This window comes from Nothobranchius furzeri, chromosome 15, assembly GCF_043380555.1.
Source record: "Nothobranchius furzeri strain GRZ-AD chromosome 15, NfurGRZ-RIMD1, whole genome shotgun sequence".
Classification (NCBI taxonomy): Eukaryota; Metazoa; Chordata; class Actinopteri; order Cyprinodontiformes; family Nothobranchiidae; genus Nothobranchius; species Nothobranchius furzeri.
The window spans coordinates 50,952,284-50,971,072 of NC_091755.1; the positions used below are offsets into that span (position 1 = coordinate 50,952,284).

General features: G+C 45.4%; 1 protein-coding gene across 2 annotated transcripts in view; it reads right to left on the bottom strand.

Moving 5' to 3' along the window:
- chchd6a (coiled-coil-helix-coiled-coil-helix domain containing 6a) overlaps positions 1-18,789 on the bottom strand; it is a 96,532-nt gene that overhangs the window by 36,756 nt on the left and 40,987 nt on the right. For both annotated transcript variants that reach the window (XM_015968591.3, XM_070544979.1), the window contains one exon: positions 14,562-14,632. In XM_015968591.3, coding sequence (XP_015824077.3) covers positions 14,562-14,632 — 71 coding nt within the window. The remainder of the gene's footprint in view (positions 1-14,561; positions 14,633-18,789) is intronic.

The window sequence follows — 18,789 nt, forward strand, 5'->3', positions numbered from 1 at the left end:
TTCATTCCTGCCACCAACGTGGCGACTGACGTCATCACGCCGACACTACTTAAGGAAGTGCCGGCGTTTCATTCATTGCTCAGTCATCGTTCTCACCAGACTTTGTATCGAGTCTCCAGGCTTACCAGCCCTCAAAACCTTCCAAACTACACCTTCAGGAGACAACCACGCCGGTTATCTCCGTCTCTCCGCGTCTGGGCAACCGAACTCTCAGTCACGCTTCTGATCTGCCAACGAACCTGACAGGATGACTGAGCCCCGAATTGACCCAGCGGAGTTCGCGCGTCTGCGTTCCGAAGTGGCTCAACAGCGCGCAACCTTGGATCAGCATACGGCAGAAATGAACCAGCTCCGTGCCATAGCTGATCGCCAAGCCACCAAGATAGAGTCACTCACCGATCTAGTACTCCAGCTGACCACCGCTCTGCAACGTCAGACCGCAGCTGTTCCTGACAGAATGGAACCACGCCTCAGCCTTCCAGATAAGTGGGACGGAACCAGGGGGTCCCCGGAGGGCATGTTGGCGACCCTGGCCATGACTTTTGAGTGCCAGCCAGCACGCTACCCCACATCCTGCTCTCGCATCGCCCTGCTGACCTCACTGCTGACAGGTCGAGCCGGTGAATGGGCGGCGGCTCTTTACAATCAGAAATCTCCTGCCTGCAATGACTATGAGACTTTTGTAAAGGAGATGAAAAAGACTTTTGTGCACCCCAGCAGCGAGGTCTCGGACGAGACTCGGCTGCTTCAGCTCCGCCAGGGCTCCCAGACGGCGGCTCAGTACACCTCTCGCTTCCGGACGACAGCAGCTCGGTTGAGGTGGGATGACGCCGCCCTAAAGGCCGTTTACCTGGAGGGGTTGTCACCTAGAATCCGGGAGGGCATGATTGGACACGAGGCCCCAACCTCCCTGGACCTGGCAGTGGATCTGGCTCTCCAACTGGACCGCTGCATCCTGAACTGGCCGAGCACCATGTCAGCCCCCGTACACACCAGGACGTCACCCCGCCAGCCGGCTCACCAACCGACGGAGGAGCCGATGCAGCTGGGACATCTTCCCCCTGAGGAACGGGCACGGCGCTACCAGGAGGGAAGATGCGCTTACTGTGGGGATTTGGGTCACCACCGTGGCACGTGCCCAAAACGACCGGGAAAAGGTCCCTCCGGGTCGGAGTAGGAGCTGTCCCGCCCGGAGTCTCCACTTTTCCGGCTCCACACCGAACCACTCTCCCGGTCTCCCTCCACCTTGACCAAGGCCCGACCAGACTGGAGGCACTTTTAGACACTGGGGCTGCGGAGTGTTTTATCGATCACGGACTGGTTACTCGGCTCAAGATACCCCTCACCGCCCTCGACCGACCCATTCCCGTGACCTCTGTGGACGGCCGGCCCATCATGCCGTACCCTCTCACCCACCGAACTCAGGGTCTCCACATGACTATTGACCAACACCGGGAGACCCTCCACTTCCTGGTCATCCAGGCTCCGGCTACGCCTCTCATCCTGGGTCATTCCTGGTTCTGCCGCCATGAGCCTCACATCTCCTGGTCCACCAGTAAAGTCCTGGCCTGGGGCACGGGTTGCCATAACCACCGGGACTCCCCTGCACCTCGGACTGGAGCAGCCCCTCCCACAGACGTAGACCTGACGCTCATCCCTCCTCACTACCACGACCTCGCTCAGGTCTTCGCTAAAGAACCCACTACCAGGTTACCTCCTCACCGACCCTACGACCTGGAGATCAGGCTCCAGCCCGGCACCACCCCCCCTCGGGGTCGCCTGTTCTCCCTCTCTCCGGCGGAAACCCGGGCTATGGACAATTATATAACTGATGCCCTGCAGAAGGGATTCATCCGTCCCTCAACATCCCCCGGGGCCGCGGGGTTTTTCTTTGTTAAGAAGAAGGAGGGGGATCTCCGGCCCTGCATAGACTATCGAGGGTTAAATAAAATAACGATCCGGGACCGTCACCCTCTCCCTCTCATGGGCACCGCTCTGGACGCCATCACACAAGCCGCTGTGTTTACTAAACTGGATCTGCGCAGCGCCTATAACCTCATCCGTATTAAGGAAGGTGAGGAGTGGAAGACCGCTTTTATCACGCCCACTGGCCACTATGAATATCTGGTGATGCCTTTTGGACTCTGCAACAGGCCCGCCGTCTTCCAGCGGTTCATTACAGATGTGCTGAGAGACATGTTGGGTCGCTGGGTCTTTGTGTATCTAGATGACATCCTCATCTACTCCCGCACGGCTGAAGAGCACATCAGGCATGTTCGAGCTGTTCTGTCCCGCCTCCTGGACCATGGACTTTACTGCAAACTGGAGAAGTGTGCGTTTCACCAGGAGTCCACCTCCTTCCTGGGTTTTACCATCTCCTCCCAGGGCCTGAAGATGGACCCCCAGAAGGTTCAGGCCGTAGCTCAGTGGCCTCTACCCACGACCCTGAAGCAGCTGCAAAGCTTCCTGGGTTTCTCGAACTTTTACCGGAGGTTTATACGCAACTTCAGTTCCCTCGCAGCGCCTCTGACCTCACTCACCAAAACCACCAATCAGCCTCGCCCTTTTCGCCTTACTCCAGAGGCTGTCCGTGCTTTCCATGAGCTGGTCGGAAGTTTCACTAAAGAACCCATCCTCCTCCACCCGGACCAGACCCGGCCCTTCGTCGTGGAGGTGGACGCCTCGGATGTGGGAGCGGGGGCTGTTCTCTCGCAACGGGGTCCAGACTCTAAGCTCCACCCATGTGCCTACTTCTCCCGGAAGTTTTCCCCCACACAGCAGAACTACGGGGTCGGCGACAGAGAGCTGCTGGCAATAAAATGGGCGCTGGAGGAATGGAGGCAGTGGCTCCTGGGGACCACCGATCCCTTTCTGATCTGGACCGACCACCAGAATCTCATTCATCTACAGACTGCCCGCCAGCTCAACCCTCGTCAGGCTCGGTGGGCCCTCTTTTTCGAGCCGTACCACTTCCATATCGCCTACCGGCCCGGCTCCAAGAACCTCAAGGCGGACGCTCTCTCTCGGCGTTTCGCACCAGATGCCGCCCCCCCGGAGCCTCGGACCATTCTACCGACTCAACGCTTCCTGGCCTCCCTCCAATGGCCGTTGGAGCAGTCCATACAGGCGGCACTTCCTGGCGATCCAACACCGCCGGAGACCCCATCGAACCGTCTCTACGTTCCCGCCTCCTGCCGGCAAGAGGCGCTCACGTGGGGGCATTGTTCGCGGCTCGCAGGACATCAAGGACAAGCCCGTACCCTCCAGTTCCTCCGTCGGGCTCTCTGGTGGCCGTCCATGAGGAGGGACGTCCGCGAGTTCACAGCTGCATGTGATGTGTGTGCTCGCTCCAAGTCCTCCAACCGACCCAGCGCTGGAGAGTTGCAGCCTCTCCCTGTGCCCAAGCGGCCGTGGTCACACATCGGGCTGGACTTTGTCACGGGACTGCCGGCGGTCGACCACCTGGACACTATATTGACTATCACGGACCGTTTCTCCAAGGCCGTGCACTTAGTGGCCCTGGCCGGCCTCCCCACTGCCAAGAGGACGGCCGAACTGCTCCTGGAACAGGTGGTGCGACTCCATGGTTTCCCTCAGGACGTGGTTTCCGACCGAGGACCCCAGTTCGTCTCACGCTTCTGGAAAGCGTTCTGTTGCCTGGTCGGTGCTTCCACCAGTCTGTCCTCTGGGTACCATCCGCAGACAAACGGTCAGACAGAGAGAGATAACCAGCAGCTTGGACGCTACCTGCGTTGCTTCGCTTCGTCCCAGCCGACCACCTGGCCCCGCTTTCTCCTGTGGGCGGAGCTGTCACACAACCTCCAGACCTCCTCTGCCACGAGTCTGTCTCCCTTCGAGACCTGTTACGGGTACCAGCCTCCTCTGTTTGACCATCAGGTGCCCGAGGTGGAGGTCCCTGCTGCCCAGACGCTGGTCCGCCGCTGTCGGCTCGCCTGGATCCGGGCCCGTGCGGCCATCACCCGGGCCAACACGGAGTATGCCCGTCAGCATCGCCGCCGCCACCGGCCTGGCCCCGTCTTCCGGTCTGGCGACCAGGTGTGGCTCTCCTCCGCTAACCTGAGGATGCCAGCGGGCTCCCGGAAGCTCACTCCTCGCTTCCTGGGTCCGTTCCCTGTCCTCAAGGTCATTAATCCAGTCACCTGCCGTCTGCGCCTCCCGGCTACTCTCCGGATCCACCCGGTCTTTCACGTCTCCCAGCTTAAGCCGGTGGTCTCCTCCCCTCTCCACCCTCCGCCGGTCCGGGTGCCTCCGCCCCGCGGTGTTGAGGTGGATCGCACCTACACGGTCCGCAGGATTCTGGACGCTCGCCGCCGGGGACGAGGTTGGCAGTATCTCGTGGACTGGGAGGGGTACGGGTCTGAGGAACGCTCTTGGGAGCCCACGAGCTCGTTTGTCGACCCTACCCTGCTGACTGACTTCTGGGCCCGCCGTCCTGGGACTTCGGGTGCCGTCCCTAGAGGGGGGGTCCTGTCACGAACTCCTCCAGCTGACTGCATTCCATTCATTCCTGCCACCAACGTGGCGACTGACGTCATCACGCCGACACTACTTAAGGAAGTGCCGGTGTTTCATTCATTGCTCAGTCATCGTTCTCACCAGACTTGGTATCGAGTCTCCAGGCTTACCAGCCCTCAAAACCTTCCAAACTACACCTTCAGGAGACAACCACGCCGGTTATCTCCGTCTCTCCGCGTCTGGGCAACCAAAATCTCAGTCACGCTTCTGATCTGCCAACGAACCTGACATAACCCTCTTATCTCTATTGAGGTAGCGCGACTCAGGGTTGCGAATGACCACAATCACCAATTCTTGTCATGTGTCTTGCCCATGTATGTCTGATCTCTGAATTGTAATTGATTACAAAGTATATTTGATTTGATGTTTACTTTGCTAACAGATGTAGTCTAGCAAAGAACACCTCCGTAGCTGGTGCTTTGTGGTTCAGACCGCTTCAGTGTTTACATATTTCCATAGCAACACCAACAGTGTTGTGTGAAAAAAATACCATCAAATAGCATTAACCCAATATGATTTATTAAACTATTGTGATATGAAAATGTTGCCATACCTCACAGCCCTAATTGTTATGAATGTAGCACCACCTATTCAGCTTGGCTACAGTTGGAAGCCTTGAACGTTCCATTTCTTAGGTTGTATAAAACCAGGAGTATCTTACGATGAGGGAGCAGAAGGTCGACATGCAGATTAGTCCAGTCAACAAAAAGCTCTTAATTAATGGTCAACGTTGAGCCCAATCCTCACCTATGGTCATGAGCTTTGGGAAATGAAGAAGAATTAAAATGCACATGACTCAGTGGCTGGGCTCAGCTGGGGAGATTGGGAATCTGGGAGTAGTGCTGCTGCTCCTCCACATCGACAGCTGAGGTGATCCTAACATTTTTTTCAGAATGCTTCCTGGGGAGGAGTTTCAGGTATGTTTTAGTAGTAAGGGGCCATGGGGTCGACCCAGGACGTGCTGGAGGGACTACATCTCCAGTTGACCAGGAAATGTATTGGATTTCCACCAGTGGAGCTGGTGGAGGCTGTTGAGAAGAGGACTTCGCAGCAAAGAAAGCTGTCTATAGCACAAAGATGCTCCAAAACTTCTACAATTACATGCACTTTTTTTCCCATATGCACAAATCATTGGATACATTTCTTCAGTGAAATTGATCTTTTTGTTTTGCTTTAATCAGTTTAAACTGGATTTTAAACGATTGGTTAATTTTTACATTGTAAAATAAAAATTGTACATAAAGTTTATCATTGTACCGGCAGACAGCTGCTGGTGTTCTTAGCAGTGAGTCTATTTTAAAATGAGCTAAATCCTTTTCAAACTTTAATGGTATTTTTCTGCCATGTCATTTCATTTTTAGGCCGAAATTGAACATTAAATTAATTTTGTCATTTTTTTAAGTAAACTTCAAACAAGTTATAATTGAACTCAACCAAATGCATCATTTTAGGCTGCTATGTACGAACAACGATGTGCAAACTATTGAATGAGTCCAATTATGAAAATACACTGTCAGGTAAACAGGCCCCGTCTTATCTACCAAGCCAGGAATTGGCTTCTGACATGTTAGAGGCTCAGAATTCCTGACTAGACTGCTTTGCCACAAGTCGTCTGATTAATCCCGGCACTGTGGTAAAAAAGAGAAAGGGAGAGATGTTAACAAGAGAAAGTGCAGGAAAGGTGAAGTAGAAAGCAGCTCGAGAGAAAAGGTTGCTTCTTATCTCCAGCTTGTAGCTTGTATGCCTGCACCTTGACAGCTTTTCAATTGACTGAGGGTACACATCCTCTGCTCCTCTATCTTGTATCTGTACACTCCTTCAATCATCCTCCAGCATCCCTACCTACTTATCACACCCACAACCAGGAGACGGCGGTCCACGATAGAAGTTAAAGTTTGTTAAATGAGAATTGTTTAGGCATCAATTGTACCATTTCATTATGTTGGTCCTTAAAATGCATGAAGGTACCACTTCTTTGTCCATCTGTGTGATGCAGATCAATTATAAAGTCACATCTGGTCATATTGCATCTCCATCTACATTTGGATATTTGAGTCATACATGAAATTAAGCATTCCAAATGAAATGACTTGGTCTGAAAATGCCTAAATGTTAAGTGAATGATAATTAAATCCATCCTCTAACTGACTTCACATCTCACTGCACAATGTTGAGTTAAGCAGAGATTATTTTTGTTTGTCTTTGCTTTAAAGTTCCATGCAAGCATCTACCTGTAGTTATATTTTCCTCTCACCTAATGTTAAAATATCTTATGATACTCTACCAGGGTTTTTCCCCCCTCGTTTGATTTATAGATCAAATGTGGAAAATGAAAGATTTATTTTTAAACCTGACTTGAAATGACGAAATTGGGATTAATAAGCCTTCCTGGATGTTGTTTTTCTTTCTTTGTCTCATTTTTAAAATATATCAGTTTTTAATATATATTTTCAAGGTTACGGTTATTAACCCTCTGGGGTCCAAGGTGTAATTTGCCGTTTTTGACTAATTTAGAGTTTTCCTTTGTATTTCCAAAATAAAAGCCATAACCACTGCCTTATGTGGTATCAATCTTTTCAGCACAACCTGGACCTTATGAATTTATACTCATTTTTTATATTTGGACATAAATAAAAACAGCTGAACTGCCTGGTGGACATTTATCCTTCTCATCATACTTTATATACGCCTAATAAAAGTCTACTAAACTGCAGAGACAATATATCTGTCCGGATCGCTCCAAAATATGAAGTTTACTGTCAATATCTGTCTAATTGTTTGTTGTTACTCCATTCACGCCACTCCTTTCCCCGCAAAGCGGCTCCTTTTTGCGCACATCTCGTTACTCGTGCGGCCTTCCTCTCTCTCTCAGCTACATAATGATACGTTTTATCAATTGTGAGACTTCCACCAACAGCAAAAGGATCTCATGTTTTTGTGGTTTATGTTCATAAGCACATTCCCTCTCACGGATTACTAAACAGCCATTTTGACAAGTGATCAGATTGTCTAAAAATAGGTCGTTTTTTAGTTTAGCATAACTCCGCTTTTACGTTGCCTATTAACAAAATTTAAAAACTGGGGTGTAGTTTATAATCTCCTTTTTAAAGCTGAATTGAAGCCGAAACTCAGGGAGGCGGAGTCTTGCTGCTACAGCGTCCCAAATCAGACCTGTTCAAAAGATGTGGATATGCGTCCGTGGACCCCAGAGGGTTAAAAAGGATGCTCGCTATCGAAGTAGTGATATTAATACAGGTACTGTTTTGTTGTCAAGTAAATATGGTATAGAAATATCTTAATGGGACATAAGAACAAATATTATCTTTACCCGATATTTAAACAGTTTTTTTTTTCTGAATTCTGATTTTTATAAATATTTAAATTACACAAGTTTCTGGAAGATTTCAGGGAGTGCACGAACAATATGTAAACAATCAAATGCAATAATTTTATATTTGTGTAACAGTTTGGTCGTTATTGAGTGATACATTTTGACAGGTTTTAGTCAATGAGCAAACTTAATAACATTCATGTGAAACTTACTCGTTTCTCCATTGTAAGAAACTAAGTCCTCCCTCAGAACTCTCCTCCTCATATGATTTTAAAGTTCAGGACCATGTAATGTGTGATGTGCCTTGAGACGACGCTCGTCGTGATTTGGCGCTATATAAATAAACTTGAATTGAAATTAGGGCTGCAACGATTCGTCGACGCTGTCGACTAATATTAACAACAGAAATAGTCGACAAATGAACTTTCTTGTCGATGTTGTCGCCAGACATTTTTTTTCCGACCGAGTGAGGCATCTCACTTCATTACAATCTCTGCCGAGAGTCGCACATGCGCAATAGCTTCTCTGCTGAGCTCCAACTAACAGAAATGGCTGCGTCCGATACCGCAGCTACGCTTACCAAAACATCAAAGGTTTGGGAGCATTCTAGCCGGTGTCGGTACAAGATCTGCTCGGGTGCAAGATCGGCTCGGGGTCCGTCGACTGCCGATGACGTCAAAGTAGTTGATTGGCTGAACATGAACCTTATGGAATTACGTAATCACGTTACGTTGGTCCAGGCAATTCTTTCTGTTGGAAAGATGGACAACTTTTACAAAGAAATCCATCGTTACCTCTTTGAAAATACACTTTTAGCATAGAGCTGCAAGTATATTAGGGCTGAACGATAAACTGCATGTGCAATTAAATTGCGATGTGACAAAAGGAGATTTTCTAATCGCAAAGGCTGCAATTTGGCAGCGAGTGGTTAGCGCAATGCTAATATACATGGAAAAACCCATAGGAATGCTAATGTTAATTTCACCGATTACATTATTACAAATTATGAATTAGAAACGTGCCAAATGATTACATTTGGAGTCTAATAGAAAGTAAAACTACCATCAATCAAATAAGTACAGACAGGTATTTTAGTAAAGCCAGAAAACTTTTAACTCCAGAGTTTTGGCTAGCAGCTATGAGCGTAACTGAACTACGTATGGACAAGACGTCAAAAACTAAACACAAAATACTTCAATAAACGGGACACACTTCTTTCCTGCAAATACAATTTCACAGGTGTTGCTAATACCATGATCCTTCAAGGGATGTGCTCAAAGAGGAATTCAACATTATGAATACAATATAGTGTTTTATTTTACAAATACCATTATAAACACAAACTTACGTCTTAAGAAACATTATTTTAATAACAACACTGCTAAATTCTTTCCAACAGTATAGATGTGTAGTGTATTTTGTCCGAGTGGGTTTGCCGTACTTTGACGTCATCTGCAGTCGAAGGACCCCGAGCCGATCTTGCACCCGAGCAGATCTTGTACCGACACCGGGATTTGGCGAATAAAAAGATTACCTGCATTATTTGCTAAGCAGTCCTAGCGTATGATGGCAGCACCTCAGTGATGCATGAACACTTAAAAAGAAAGCACATCGGACAGTTGAATGAAACAGAGTCTGACTCGCCTCGGTAAGATTTAAATAACACGAAAGCCAATACGTTTATATATACGTTTATATATATGTTTATATGTATTTTCGCTTTTAAAAGAGAGATTTAATGTTATGCCTTACAAAAGTATTTTAATTTTATTTATGCATTTATGTCTATACTGACTGAGCACTGTGCCTAATTGGTTTTAGATAGGGCATTTTTATTTACTTTTAGTATGAATTGGCCTATTAGCATCTTTCTTGTGTTTATGATAATTTTTCACATAAATAAAGCAATCTCATGCTAAATTTAAGAAAAAATTAATAATTATCCAATTAGTCGACAAATCGTTTCAATAGTCGGTGAATAGTCGACTATTAAATAGTCGTTAGTTGAAACCCTAATTGAAATGTAATGTAAATAGTCGATATTCTGAAGTGAAAGTTTAGAAGAAAGCGTGCCGTTGATGGGCTTTTCTCTAACAGAGCAGGAAGTCGTCTTCTTCTGAACTTAGATTTTGTCTTCCAGTGTTTTGGCTGAGCGATTGCTGCAGGATAGTTTCCTCTGACACAAACTTGGAAAATATCTGACAAAAGATGGCTATTAAGGCTGCTCGCCCACCGCTGTAACAGACAGCTGGCCTAGTTGCAATGCCTTGGATGGCGACCTGAGCGGTTTGACGTGAGAATCTACTTTGCTCGTCTTTGCAGAGGAGGTTGTCTACCTCACACTTGCAAATGCAAAAATAATCCAGACTAAAAAGGTAACTGGTGCAATGGTTGTATTAGTTTTATTAAACATTTTTGTTCAGTGTTTGTATGTGGTCTAAACTTATTTAACGACAAAGCTAAAATGAGATCTGAAATAAAATAAAGCAATAAAAGCAGTTTGCTTTTCCCATAATAAAACATCAAATCAAACATGAAAAGGATTTGAATATAATCTAATATTTAGCGCTGTAACGGTGGTTTTAGTTTCCCAGCTGAAGTCACTGGTTGTTTAGTTGGACCATCATTGCGCGTGTTTACCAAAAACACAAATAAAATCTCTAGTCTCCATCCAGCATCGAGGCTTGAAGAGAGATGATTCTTGAAGAATAAAAAAAGACAGGTGTTGTTCATTCTACGCCTAGAAGACGTGGTGCTGTCCTTGAAAATAATGGTGGTCGTACGAAATAATAGATGTAGTAGTTTTTGTTTTCTTTTGTATTCATTTTTGCTTATATCACTTTTACTAAAACTGAAGATTTAGTGATCTAATTTATTTTATTAACCTTAATTTCATGTTATGGAGTTAAGCACGTGTTCAGTAAAACCCAGCCTTGTGAAAATTCTGGAAATTGTTCTTTTGTTCATTGAACTACTGATTAAATTTGTACTAAAGAGGGTATACCGTATTTTCCAGAGTACAGGTGCTGGCCAGTAAATTAGAATATCATCAAAAGGTTGAAAATATTTCAGTAATTCCATTCAAAACGTGAAACTTGTACATTATATTCATGCAATGCACACAGACCAATGTATTTCCAATGTTCATTACATTTAAATTTGATATTCATAAGTGACAACTAATGAAAACTCCAAATTTGGTATCTCAAAAAATTAGAATATTCTGAAAAGGCTGAATATAGAAGACACCTGCTGCCACTCTAATCAGCTGATTTACTCAAAACACCTGCAAAGGCCTTTAAAAGGTCCCTCAGTCTTGTTTTGAAGGCACCACAATCATGGGGAAGACTTCTGACTTAACAGCTGTCCAAAAGACAATCATTGACACCTTGCACAAGGAAGGCAAGACACAAAAGGTGATTGCTAAAGAAGCTGGCTGTTCGCAGAGCTCTGTGTCCAAGCACATTAACAGACAGGCGAAGGGACGGAAAAAATGTGGTAGAAAAAAGTGTACAAGCTCTAGGGATAACCGCACCCTGCAGAGAATTGTGACGACAAACCCATTCAAAAATGTGGGGGAGATCCACAAAGAGTGGACTGCAGCTGGAGTCAGCGCTTCAAGAACCACCACGAGGAGACTCATGAAAGACATGGGATTCAGGTGTCGCATTCCGTGTGTCAAGCCACTCCTGAACAAGAAACAGCGCAAGAAGCGTCTCGCCTGGGCCAAGGACAAAAAGGACTGGACTGATGCTGAGTGGTCCAAAGTTATGTTTTCTGATGAAAGCAAGTTCTGCATTTCCTTTGGAAATCAAGGACCCAGAGTCTGGAGGAAGAGCGGAGAAGCACAGAATCCACGTTGCATGAGGTCCAGTGTAAAGTTTCCACCGTCAGTGATGGTGTGGGGTGCCATGTCATCTGCCGGTGTTGGCCCACTCTGTTTCCTGAGGTCCAGGGTCAATGCAGCCGTCTACCAGGAAGTTTTAGAGCACTTCATGCTTCCTGCTGCTGACCAACTTTATGGGGATGCAGACTTCACCTTTCAACAGGACTTGGCACCTGCACACAGTGCCAAAACCACCAGCACCTGGTTCAAGGACCATGGTATCCCTGTCCTTGATTGGCCAGCAAACTCGCCTGATATTAACCCCATAGAAAATCTATGGGGTATTGTGAAGCGGAGGATGCAATACGCTAGACCCAACAATGCAGAGGAGCTGAAGACGACTATCAGAGCAACCTGGGCTCTCATAACACCTGAGCAGTGCCACAGACTGATCGAGTCCATGCCACGCCGCATTACTGCAGTTATTGAGGCAAAAGGAGCCCCGACTAAGTATTGAGTGCTATACATGCACATTCTTTTCATGTTCATTCTTTTCAGTTGGCCAACATTAGAGAAACAAACATTTTTTCATTGGCCTTTAGAATATTCTAATTTTCTGAGATACCAGATTTGATGTTTTCATTGGTTGTCACCTATAAATATCAAAATTAAACGTAATAAACATCGGAAATACATTGGTCTGTGTGCATTGCATGAATATAATGTACAAGTTTCACGTTTTGAATGGAATTACTGAAATATTTTCAACCTTTTGATGATATTCTAATTTACTGGCCAGCACCTGTATAAGTCGCTCCGGAGTATAAGTCGCACCAGCCATAAAATGTATAATGAAGAAGAAAAAAACATATATAAGTCGCATTTTGGGGGGAAAGTTTATTATTTTTCTTACAAAATCTGAGACCAAGCATTTCACATCGCAAGACAAGTATTGGTAACAATAACGGAATAAACAATCAGGGCGCAGCAGCACGCCACAGTCTCCAGCAGAGAATGGCGGTGTTTCAAACCCTCCCAGCGGGCGGGGAGAGATAATTCCTGGGTCGGAGCCGGCCCGCACCACCCCGCCACAGGCGCAGGTGATGGTGGGGCAGAGGAGCTTATTCCTGGTCCAGATCCGGCCCGCTGAAGCGCGGTATACACAATTTGGTATATAAGTCACTTTGGTATATAAGTGGCAGGACCAGCCAGACTATGAAAAAAGTGCGAATTATAGTCCGGAAAATACGGTACTCATTTATGCTGAGCACTGTACAACTAAAAGGCACACTTGACAGTTTTGCTTGCCTTTAGCACCCCTGGCATCTATTATTAATTCTCTGCTGTCAAACTGAAAATGAAATTCATCTCCTCGCTGTACGTTCGTCTTTTTAGCATCTTAATCTAATATCTGAAATGTTTCCCCAGCCTTTAATAGTGTCTACAGGAGCAGTTCATCACTAAATGAAACAAATCAGCTGTGTTCATGATCTAAAACATGCAGGAAACGTGCTGGATGCAGAGGTAGGGGTCTGAGTGACATTTCATTAACCCTGTAAAGGGCCATTTCAAAATATGAAAATATTGCATAGTATCCCTTTAAAATAGGTGACCATCTGCTATTTAATTTAAAAACTCTTTGGTCAATAATATATATTTTTTACATTCGTGATAACTTTGCGGTGAGGTCAATTTGTTAGGCCAAAGCAAAACCAAAGAAATAAAATACCAATATGTCGTTTCATTCTAATTTATCTTCATATCCAGATGCTTCAGTAAGAAAATAGCACCATTTATTTTATTTCTCCCCTAATGAGGAGCTGTGTTTAAAACACGCATGGTCTTCTGATGACTTGTTTCCTGCACTTGATCAGTGTGAATGTTATGATCCATTAGAGAAAAATCACAATAAGGTCATTAAAATAACTTTTTTTTTACATTAAACACAAGAGAAGAATCATTTGCACATAACTAAAAGGACAAACTTCAATAACATCAAGTGAAAACCAAAACCCACAAACATAAAAGTTGTCCAGGATAATGTCTGAACTGAAGAATACATGTATTTTTCTTTTCCGGTGCATATCTGCATTTTCTGAGGACTCCTGTCATGGACCAGCAAGTCAAGGTTTGGTTTCTATTGCCAATTAAAGCTGTGTGTTCTGCACGCTGCTGTAGCAATAATTAAGATATCTTTTTCCAGCTGTAGCTCATTATAAGTCCAGAGTGAGCAGTGAGGATGGCCAAATGGCTATTGTTGAATTTGGCTTAATTAAAGCAACCAATTATCACACAAGTCGGTTTGCTCCAGAAAGTGTTTGCATTTAACTGGTTAAAAGGGGAGACCACTACTGTTTATTAGTCCGCTAAGTGTGTGTGATTCTGTATGCATAAGCTAGTGAGTGTGTCAGAACCACAGGGGTATAATATCCTTCTGCTTTTGTAAATACAAATTGGTTTGTGATTGCTGTGTGGGGATGTGCATGCGTGCACATAGAATGTCCTTTATGAAACATGGTGATGTAAAGATTTGGGGAAGAAAAAGTATGCAAGTTGTGGCTGATTTGTTGATGTTGTGTGTGTGTGTGTGTGTGTGTGTGTGTGTGTGTGTGTGTGTGTGTGTGTGTGTGTGTGTGTGTGTGTGTGTGTGTGTGTGTGTGTGTGTGTGTGTGTGTGTCTGTGTGTGTGTCTGTGTGTGTGTGTGTATGTCTGTGTGTGTGTGTGTGTGTGTGTGTGTGTGTGTGTGTGTGTGTGTGTGTGTGTGTGTGTGTGTGTGTGTGCGTGTGTGTGTGTGTGTGTGTGTGTGTGTGTGTGTGTGTGTGTGTGTGTGTGTGTGCGTGTGTGTGTGTGTGTGTGTGTGTGTCTCACCTGACGTTTGCTTCTGTCTCGGATGCAGCTCGGTGGAATTGTTCTTTGCTCTCCGTGTATCTTTCCAAATTCTAAAGATGACACCAAAAAGAGAAAGAGAAAAAGAGACATAAGAAATAATTTTTAGGTCATTTGATGAATGCATCTGGAAAACGGTTGAACGCCTTCTCGTGGTCAGGGACGAGGTCTTGCCTTCAGTGGACAAGTTTAGGTATTTCTGGGTCTTGTTCACGAATGAGCGTGAAACCGATAGGTGGATTGGTGCTGCAACAGGGATACGGGCGTTGTACCGGTCTGTCTGGGTGAAGAGAACTGAGCCAGAAGGCAAAGCTGTCGTTTTACTGGTCGATCTATGATCCTACCCTCACCTATGGTCACGAGCTCTGGGAGGTGACCGAAAGAACGAGATTGCAGATAAAATCGGCCAAAATTAGTTTTCCCCACAGGGTGGCTGGGCTCTTCCTTACAGATAAGGTGAGAAGCTCGGTCATCCGGGAGGGGCTCGGAGTAGATCTGCTGCTCCTCCACATCAAGAGGAGCCAGTTGAGGTGGCTCGGGCATCTGGTCAGGATGCCTCATGGATGCCTTCCTGGTGAGGTTTTTCAGGCACATCCAACCAGGAGAAGACCCAAAGGAAGGCCCAGGACTCACTGGAGGGACTGTGTTTCTCGGCCCGATGTTTGCAAGGGCATTAAAACACAAACACGCACAAATCATGCAATCACCAGAACTTTTTCAGAATTGGTTCAAATAATTAACGACCAAGATTCAAAGCAAGAACTCGCGTTTCCAGAGTTCATTTGAACTTAACAGCCTTTTCAATCTTATACTGACAGTGTGTATTTTTCCTGGTGATAGGGGGCAGTAGATACCTAAATCGTTGCAAGCAAGCAGTATTTTTGTGTTGGAGTAAGTCTTTAACAATGGATGCCCATTAGGGTCAAAAAGCCCTGGAGAGTACAAACTTTAGCTAAATAACAAGCACATCAGACTGCCTTTCATCACTGGCAACAAGTGGAGGTAAATGTGTAAAACAATATTTAGGAATGGCAAAAGTTTTGTAACCGTTTGTTACAAATCAGTAAATGCATTTTGTCCTCATGGGCTCCTGTAGAAGGAAACATGGCCTCTAATATGGCTTCGCCCAGAGACTTAGACTTGCTCCCATCTATTTTAGACCTGATTTTTATGGTTATATGTCGCTAAGCTGCAAATATTTTTCAACAACTGGGCATCATTTCAGTCATTTTCAACAAGCTTTTGTTGGATATTTCCAGAAATTAAAGGTAAAAACTACAAATCGTCTCTTTAACGTAAAAATACCATGACGCTGAGGAGTTGCACAGTAAATTTGAGGACGGTTTTATAATTTTAGCCTCCCCTCTACAAAACTAAACCCTAGCAGCGATGAGCTGCATTACTCTTACATTGTTTAGGAAGTCAAGACTTCTCCCCTTGCAGCCTGGCTGGTGAGGACTAAGACTTGTGCAAGCAGGCAGTGATATGATAAAACAAGCAGCTAATCCACAACAACTGCAGCCTCTCCTCCATCAATCCTCTGAGCTTAGGCCCTGCAGCATTTAGTATTCCCCAAATATTTACTCAACAAACTGTACCAGCTTGGGGGGAAGGCATGGGAGGAAGGGAAGCTGCAAAAGTGAAAACAGACAGAAAAAAAGATAAGAAGCTAAAGTAATGAAGGTGAGAGGAAGCATGATCAAGCAGGAAAGCATTGCTTTGACGGGAAATCTGTATGTGTTTCAATCAGCTGAGCTTGTTCTCTTTGTTTTGAGTGAAACCATAAAATAAAAAAACATGTCTTTTAAGCTTAAGGTTTACTGTTTTGCATGTGTCAGTGAAGGTACAGGTGCTGCGCTTTGTCAACCTTCTGACACATTTCGTACAGAAATGCTGAACGTGTGTTACTATTTTCTGTCAAGCAGTGGGCATTTTCAGCGCTACTTAAGAAAGTCCAAACCATGGTTTGTCATCAACTAACTTAGACATGTCCTTAATCACACGTTTGCAAGTGAATGCATCTGGCGGCTCCAAGGGGTAACATCATTTCATCATGTACTTCACATGTGCAGGTGCGACAGTCATTTCAAGGGAGAAACCTTTCGCTGCTAGACTCAAAAATCATGCCGATCATCACCTGTAACTCACACAGGTACATGCGATGCTTCCACAAGTTTCAAAATAAAGTCATAAATCAGGGAAGTCCTGATTAAGAGTTTTGTGTCACAATTAAAGATGAAGTATCTGCCAGCTGTTGTTTTCTTATTTACAAAGATAACTACTTTAATACACGACTATTTAAACAGCACCTTTTTCTAACAGGAGGTCTGGTTGAAATCAGTCTCCACCCATGGTGTTACTCACTCGTTAAAGCTACTATCCGGAGTATTTTTTAATCCGACTGCACCATCTAGTGGCTGACAAATATATTGCACCGTAAGCCGCGGGTTCCACCTCCGCGTTTAAGACCGAAAGCATTTAAAAGACTTACTTGTTTATGAGAAAGGTCACCAACTCTGAATCAGCCTAGGCACGTCCTCAAACGCTCGTGCACGCTTTGAGAGTGACGGCTGTACTTAAGTGGTTGTCTTATGCTATTGGCTAATGCTGAATGACTCTCAGTCCGTGTCAGCAGGGAGTGGGAGGGGAGCGTGGACGCTTGGCCCGGTGGCCCGCCAGGCTTCTAGAGCGCCGGGCTAGCTCTACTCCGACCAACTCAAACAAAAAAGCTGACTCAGCGTGTCTGGTAACAAAATGGTAGTTTCTGATCCCTACAGCAGGAAAAACAGCCCTCTGTGATCACTGCTATTAGATTATATTAATGGTATATTATTTTATGTGTGTCCGCCTTACCTCTGTCTTCCTTTGACCTGATCTTAACCTGATTACCTTGATTCTGTGGCTTTTTATGAAAAGATGGGAGAATATTTATCCAGACAAAGAATGTTTTTTCTTGTTCACTTGGTGTATAGTGTAAGTACTCTCATCATCTAGAGATATCAGCATATTTGTCTAAATAATGTACACAGCTAAACCCGAGTCTCTGTGCATCAACTCCAACTACTAAGCAACCTGCAGCCTCCTAATTGCCTCTTAGATTTTTACTGCTGCTCGTTATCTTCACTCACCCTGTAGACCTGTTTTACTCTCGCCGTTCCTATTGTGTGTCTTTGAGAAACAGGATATTTGCTGGATCAGCTTAAAAAATGCAAAGGGAAAACAAAAGATGCGAAAAGGCTCCAGCAGTTGTACGTTCCTTTCAGACATTAATAGCCGAGCAAATTTCCCCACTGATTATGATTGCAATCAACGATTTCCATCAGTTGTCCACAAATGTTTTCAGTTTACCTACACAAACATGAGTCCATCTATGAAATGTGATACATGAAGAATCAGCTGGATGCTCCAAAGCAATTAGACCTATTTGTCGCTCTTGATTATTTTATCGGCTCATTCCAGGAGACTAAATCTAGCCATAAATAATAAAAGTCCGGATGTTCAACCCTTCGCAAAACCTACAAATGATCAGAGCAAAAACCTAATAGGGTTTTCTTCCTAAATATGAGCATGTTAACAACATAAATAAACACAGAAAATGCAAAAACACAAGTTTCTTTTTTCTAAATACCACAGAATGGCATCTTTAAGGTGAAAAAAGATGAGTCCATCGTTTCCCATTCAAAAGCACACGTAGATCCACCTGTACAAGGACCTGTTTTTTAACCCGCACCCACTCGCTTCATCCAAGCGTGACCTGACTGTGGCAACAACATTCACTAAGCAACACAAGGTGTTTTCTCTTTTGACCCTGACTTGTGTGTGGGCCCAGATAAGTGCACGCTGGACTTTCTTTCCCTACGTGCCATACATTAAGCTTGCACTGTGCGTTCAAATCTTCATTTAAAAAAAACATGCACAGGTTTCAGGTAGAAGAACACCCTGTTGCATTACTGTGGTATTTGGTATACCTTACATAGGTCCAAGACTCCCAACACTGCCCACATGCATTTACAATACAAAGCCTGAGTCATGCGTCTGCGCCAGAGCGGAGACACGCAACGCCATTATCCGTCCTTGCGGGCCTGCTGGAGAGCGCCCGCAAGGACGGACGGAGTCGAGCTCTCTTTTCTAAACATATGTCCGTCGAGATGGAGAACGCAAGCTTGTGATTGGTCAGGGCGCCGCTGTCGTCTACACCGCCACCATTGCG